Source organism: Ostrea edulis, chromosome 4 (genome assembly GCF_947568905.1).
Source record: "Ostrea edulis chromosome 4, xbOstEdul1.1, whole genome shotgun sequence".
Classification (NCBI taxonomy): Eukaryota; Metazoa; Mollusca; class Bivalvia; order Ostreida; family Ostreidae; genus Ostrea; species Ostrea edulis.
Window position 1 is genome coordinate 14,586,485 of NC_079167.1, and position 7,500 is coordinate 14,593,984.

At 34.8% G+C, this 7,500-nt stretch overlaps 1 protein-coding gene across 1 annotated transcript in view; it reads right to left on the bottom strand.

The window, feature by feature from the left end:
- LOC125669485 (zinc transporter 7) overlaps window positions 1–7,500 on the bottom strand; it is a 27,731-nt gene that overhangs the window by 664 nt on the left and 19,567 nt on the right. Inside the window, exons 11-13 of the mRNA XM_048904013.2 lie at window positions 7,244–7,440; window positions 389–615; window positions 1–74 (exon numbers count right to left, since the gene is read on the bottom strand). The exon at window positions 1–74 is cut by the window's left edge and continues 66 nt beyond it. Of these exons, the coding sequence (XP_048759970.1) occupies window positions 1–74; window positions 389–615; window positions 7,244–7,440 (498 nt within the window). The remainder of the gene's footprint in view (window positions 75–388; window positions 616–7,243; window positions 7,441–7,500) is intronic.

Sequence of the window (7,500 nt, forward strand, 5' to 3'; positions counted from 1 at the left end):
AACGCTCTTGGAGTGTCCACATGGTGCTTTCTGATACTGCTGGAGGATTTTCAGTGGTCCATACAAGACTGAACCTACAGTAAATTCATTATTTCAATAAGAAACCAAACATCAACAGATTTGTTTCTATTGAAAGTTATTTCCCTTGTTACACAATTTCAAATATATACAGCAAATGAGGTATCATATTCAACTGTAAAAAAAAATCATTGTACCTTTTAGTCTGACAATGCCACAAAAAATTACAGAAGAGGAACTACTATTATAATTGATCAATCAGAATTTTACATTAAAATAAATATGACTGTTCACAAAATGGCACCTGTATTAATTAGCGTTGCATTACTGTGTATGCACCTGAAATCAACAGACTTCAATGAAATATTACCAAAGGCTTCACACTCATCAAGTGTACATTGTGTGGTACAGATGTTGATCTCAGCTTCTAAGTACTTTGGCAGCTGTTCCCTAATGTTGATCTTCTGCTTTAGTGCAGCCCGACAGAAAGTACCATCAACCAAAATGTAGTAAGGGGGCGAGTACCCAAAGTTCTGTTTATAAAATGCTAAGGATTTCCGTACTTGCTTCTGACGTTTGATGCCCATATCTTCATACCTGTAGCAAAAATAGGAATGCATTCATCATTAGCATATTTCCTTAAGAATCTACATGTATTTAATTATTTCTGAATTCAAACGTCTGTAGGTGTAGTCAAATCCTATTTTTGCTTAGGGTTAGCTTGACAAATGACATATCACTAGACGTAATATGAATTTTGTGTTTGAGAGTGTATTCGTTTGGTCGGGTGGAGAGCTAAAAGAGTGATGATAATTTGCTCGTTTGCAGTTCGGGGATCTCCAGTAGATCTCTTTTGTCTACTTCTCAAAGAGCAAGTAGGGACTGGAGATACATACTGGTGATGGTATCCTGGACCAGTTGTGGAGATGGGAAACAAACAGGCCCATTTTTTAATAAGAATTAACCACTATGGATTCTGAAAATTTTGAGCCAACTACTTAATCAGTTCTGCTCTGGTACTTTTGTTCACCATCTGTAACTAGTGGAGAGCATAAAGGATACATGTATCCTGTTAGGAGGGTGGAAAAGGAGGAGGGAATAAAAAAAACAAAAGTACAAGGTGGAAAATTTCTCCAAAGAACATAGGCACTTGAATCAAAAAATAAAAAACCATTTACTTAATACTTTGTTATAATACCACAAGTAAAAAGAAAAATAACTTTTACTACTCAGGGTATTATGATAAAAGTATTATGTAAATGGTTTATTACTTTCTATTATAAAAATGCATATGGGAAGGGGTGGGGGTAATGGGAAGGGGTGTGTATAGCCCATGCCTCCTCCACGTACTCTAGTTTTATAGATATTTTTGAAATATTTTACCTTTCTTTTAAAAAAAAAATCAACAATGGATCCTAATGGAAGTCTGACCGTAACTGAGTTAGGCCTAATTAAGTTACTAGCGTCTAGACCTAAGCAATCTTGGTGGCAATGCGTTAGCAGATCTTTGTTACAGCAACGCTTGCAACAACTATTTCTTTCTTGTATACAAGCGTGTAATTGAGGCAGTCTTTATTTCCACTATGGCGTCGGCGAGGAAGCATGCGAATGCCCCGGTGCAATATGTTCAAATAGATGGACTGGTATGGAATATTTTACGTTAAAAAATCGATCAATTAATGACATATATTAGTATATGTCTTAATGTAACTCAATAATTTTTGTTTATGTGGTCTAATGCCATTTCTATTCAATTCTTTATACAAGTTTATTGATCATGTAAATCGCATACGTCCATACGCTTCAAGTTACGGTGTCGAATTATTTGAGATATAGTACTATTTATTTTTCACATATATACCATTATAGCCAGATTATATATGTTTGTGATGGCCAGATTTCTGTATTGATGAATTAAATATTTATTTCGAATTTCCTCTGAATTTTAGAATCCTCAGAACTGGTGTGTTTCATTTCCTAATTTGTCTCTGAACAATTCACTTCACAGGTTGTTTTGAAAATCATCAAACACTGTCAGGAAGAGGGAGCTGGTGGCACTGATCTGGTACAGGGGGTCTTGCTAGGACTTGTGGTGGACAATCGTCTAGAAATTACTAACTGCTTTCCTTTCCCAAGGCACAATGAAGAGGAAGACTTTGATGAAGGTATAAATAATGTTTTTTGATTTAATCAGAATCTGAAACTGTTCCGAAAAAGAAGTTATGAATATTTTGCATGTCATCACTTGGGCAACTCTTGTATACAAATTAGTGATGATTAAAGGCGATTCATTTCTAATGTTTTGTGGTGGGACCATTGAGACAAGCGAAGACCCTTAACATTATGCAACACGGCTATCAGGTATTTTTATGTTCCAGTGACTAGACTAGAGTATATCTCCAGGACCTGAACTATATAGGAAGGGCTTTCATATTTTGTATAAAGATTCCCAATGACAAGACTTTGACATTTAATGCAGGAAATATAATACAGTCAATGTAAACTGTGCATTGTGATGTCATATTAGCTGCAATGTTTTTTCTCTTTTCTTTCAAACCAAGCACTTAACAACAACAAAATGCATGAATGTTTAGAATTTAAAAACGTTTGATATACTTTACCTCAGTGAGAGCAACATTTTTCCAGAGCACTATGGGTAGTAATCCTCATCATATTTCCGATGATGAAGAGCAAATCACGTGATTCACATTTATAATCACTGAAGCACTATAAATACAAAAATGTCTGCCTGGTTTAAAGATTATTTTTCAGAATGTAGAATGATGTAAGCATATATTGAAGTATCAAAAACATGAGTTATTAGATGAAATTACTAATTCAGTAGTCCAGGGATTTTCAACACCTTTAAAGAAATGGGGCTTGGGCTATTGGAATTTAACATTATGTTTAATGTGAACATTTGTAGTATTTGGTTGCAAGACATCTTTTTTTTAAAATATAAATACTAATAATGAATAAAATTCAATCTTTAGTTTATTCTTCAGAGTGAACATCAATACTATGGCTGCTACTTGTAGCATTATTATTTATTTTGTTACCAACATTTAAAAAACCCTGTCAAGTTCCTGTTCCCTTTAGTTTTTGGCAAGGTCTTTAAATTATGGATGGACATGATCTATGATGATCATTTTCTCTGTAAAAATATGTGCACATTTTGAATAGTTTGGTTAGTTGCAATAATATTTAACACATATACAACAATGTCCAGGCAAGGCCACCCACCCACTTTTTTTTAATAACATACTCATCCTGTTATTATGAATACAAAGTTTGTTACCTCTACATGCAAAGATCAATTCATTGGCTGGTCACATTTTATAGTACAGCATAGTAGTGAATGGTTGTGGAAATATAAGGTTGAACTGATGAATTGAACTTATGTAATGAGTGTGCTGAAGGATAGGTTTACGCAGAACTACATTTTTATGCTTATCAAACATTTTTAGACAAATCTCCTGATATTATCAATGTTATGACCACCCTGTTTGTCAGCATGAATAAAATGTTTGTTAAATCTGAGTTTACCACAATCATAACAACATCTGTGTTGATAAATTTGACTTAGAAAGAGACAGTGTACAATAGTGATGAAACGACTGTCACCGACAATCGATTGTCAATCGTTTTTGGCTCTTCGATTCCAATCATCGATTCTATTTTTCTTAAAGAGACACTACAGCTCATTTTCCACATTTTAATGAAGTGTTTTTTAAACCATATATTGATAAAATTCACATCGATACTGACAATTTTGAACATTTGGGATGCATCAATTTACTCTCAACTGCGCGTTGAAGATCGTCCGGAATTCAAAGGTTTCTTCATGCTGACTCGGACTTTTGAATGCTTATTTACATCACGTGGTTTTGAATGACAGCAAAGGTGTTGTGTAGGAAATTATCTAAATTCCCCTTCAAGGGGGTCCACACTCACCTTTCAAGTACATAAGATTATTCCCTGCTCCTTATAATAACTAATTATAAATAATTATTTCAACAGAAACCCTTCCATGTTCCCATTGACCAGCTGTTGACCGATGTTTTTACAACTAACATGTGTCGTGTTCAGATAAAAACGTACTTACTTTTAAACGTAGTGTCTTCGCAGCTAGTCTCAATGGCAGATTTAGGGGGCCAGTATTCCCCTCCCTTTTTACACCACAGATTGTGAATGAAAATCAAAATTTTGCACCCGAATGGCCGATTACTTTGGCTAATCTTTGACTTTCACACCCCTCTTCGGAAATCCTAGATCCGCCACTGAGTTACATGCGCGTTTCTCCGAGCTCTCTGTTTTCCAACGGTCATACTGATCCCTAGGTAAATTTTATTTCACACGTTAGTTTTATCTCATTCTATTTTTACCTCTTTTCTCACAGAATCTGTCAAAATGCTAGATCTATCAACTACACTTTCTCTCACTGGACGACATGCTGCACTGTTTACTGTCTATGCGCACGCGTCTGAAGACTAAAAGGAGGAGACTCGATATTTTTTGTATAGGCCATCAAAAAGTATTAATTTTTACGTTAAAACGATAATTTTTAACTTTAGATAAGTGTTATTTTCGTGAAGTTCATACTTTCAACAATGCAAAAAAAATTGAGAAAGCGCTGGGAAAATTGTCATTTCATGATTTTTGCGCAAAATGAGCTGTAGTGTCTCTTTAATCTATTGTCACCTGTACACTAGTGGATATCAAATCCAAGATTCATCTCACTGTTAATCCCGCTTTTATATCGTGAAATGTGTGGGGGAGAGTCAAAGTGGACTCCATATTGATAGTGGGAATTCAGTGACACCAGCTAGTGTGTATGCTGCACATATCCATAAAACTTAAAAGAAAAAAAAAACCAAAATAATAAGGATTATATCCAATCATTGATCGATACATATCTTCCGATATTGATCAATTATGAAATTTTTCTGATTATTCAACACTAGTGTACAAGTGATTGCAGATACAAATGTATTCAACATACATATATCCAGCATAGCCTAATTTATCCAGGGAAAAGATCTAGGATGAGTTTTAGACACTCAGGGCTCAAAATTAACATATGCCTGTCGGTTCGTGACTGGTTAAAAGTCTGGTGGACTGACTGACATTTGTTTTAGTTATTCCAATGGGACTGGTCAATTTTCTAAAACGTCATTTTTGAAAACTTACTAATCAAATCTTAAACACACTTTTGGCATTCCTCTATATAGACATCAGACGTACCCGATTAGTGTTGCAATATTGTCTGACGCATATCAAGTTAAATCCCATTATTTTATTTTATTAACATTAATGAAATATGTTAAATTATATCTACCTGGTGGACTGGTAATTTTATGGATTGACTTAACATTGAATATGATAACACTCCCCATCCTGTTGATTGTAGATAACGGATTATTTGGTGCTTCATGCTAGTAAATTCTGAAAACTCTGGAGGAATGGAATTACAATTCCCCCCCCCCCCCCCCCCCCCCCCCCCCCCCCCCCATTTTTGTCAGTAGGACAAGATGATAAATCATTCCTATAAGCAAGTTATCTGAAATTTTTGGACTATTCAATGTAGCACCAATTTATCAGTTGTTGAATTCCACATCATTCTCATTGTTTATATATTTTCTTTACAGTTCAGTATCAGATGGAAATGATGAGAAACTTAAGACATGTAAACATAGACCATCTTCATGTAGGATGGTACCAAAGTACCTTGTTTGGTTCCTATATCAGCAGAGCTTTCCTTGATTCTCAGTTTAACTACCAGCACTCGATTGAGGAGTCTGTGGTGCTCATCTATGGTAAAATCATTCATGTCAAAAGACTGTATTACATGAACTGCAAATATTTCCCCTTTAAATATGTAATTTTACTCCAAAAGTGGTATTTCAATTTTTGTTGAAAAAATTGCACCTTTTGACACAATATAATTGTGGTATCATAATTTAGTCTGGTGATATGATTCAATGTTTTCTGAGGTTTTAAATTGCAGCTACATATTTTAAAATACAAAACAAAAATGTATGCACCAGGTAACAAGATATCATGGTACATGATAAAACATACTTTATGTCCTCAAGGCATTGTAAAATTTGATCATGTGATCTACCAAACTTTCATTAGAACTAATGAAATTGTTAATTTGATAACTTGAATATTTCTTATGTACAAAACAATGCGTGGCTTATTACATACATGTAGTAATTTATTGTAAACCAATTCATTTGAGAATCATCTGTGATTATTCACAATCTTCCCTTCGATCTGTTGCTTTGAGCCAGTCATTTGTTAATGCAGAATATGTAATGTTCACTCACAAACACTGCTATTGCAAATCCTATCAGTAATTTGCCCCAAAAAAAATTTGAGAAAAAGATTGGTTAACAGTGTATGGAGTATTGTGGTTGTTAGTTAACAATATATTGAGTGCTGTTTGTATTGAAGTTGTGTCACTATATACTTGGACAGGTTGTGCATTTTTATTTTCCCTTTAGATCCACTTCGTTCAACACAAGGATTCCTTGCTTTGAAAGCTTACCGTTTGAAACCAGAGATGATGGACTTCTACAGAGAAGGGGACTTCACTCCAGAAGCAATACAAGCAGCCAGCATTAGTTTTGAATCAATGTTTGAAGAGATTCCAGTGACAATTAAGAATTCACACCTGGTCAATGCTCTGTTGTGTGAGGTAGAGGAGAGTCCTAAATCTCGAGAGGAAGAGACTTGTAACTTCATGGATTTAGCTACAAGGTTTGTACAATGTACATGTATATGGGTTTTATTTCCCCTTTTCTTTTTAAAATAGTTAAAATTAAAGTATAATGTTTGCTTTGGGATGTTATGAATTTTTTTATGGACAAATTGATGGTGAATTTTCATGCCATATCAGAGTAAACAAAGTGTTTTCCTTTTGTTTTAGCTCCATGTTAGAGAAAAACTTACGGCAATTAATGGGCTGTGTTGATGAAGTGGCTATGGACGCCAACAGATTTCTAAATTATCAAAGGCAGTATCAGAAACAAATCATTCAGAAACAGCAGTATCAACAGAAAAGGGTATGTAGATCAATTCAGTTTCAGATGCTGCTTTACTTGACATAAAGAATGGGTTCAATACACTCTGACCTCAGATTTATGGTAGATGTGATGTCATTGTAATTCTCAATATGTCTTTACACAGAGATAATTTTTTGCCATTATCTAATTTCTATAGCAACAAGAAAACCAGCAGAGAATATCTAGAGGAGATGCCCCACTGCCTGAAGAAGATATCAACAAGGTCTTCAAGCCAATTCCCACTCCTGCCCGATTGGACAGTCTGCTCCTGGCAGGACAAATTGACAATTATTGTCACCAGATTCAGGAGTTTGCCTCCCAGAGCTTTGGAAAACTTTTCATGGCCGACAGTCTGCAGAGTGAATCTAAAGAAAGTTAAATTATTTCTTCTTGTCATCGTACATGTACAAAG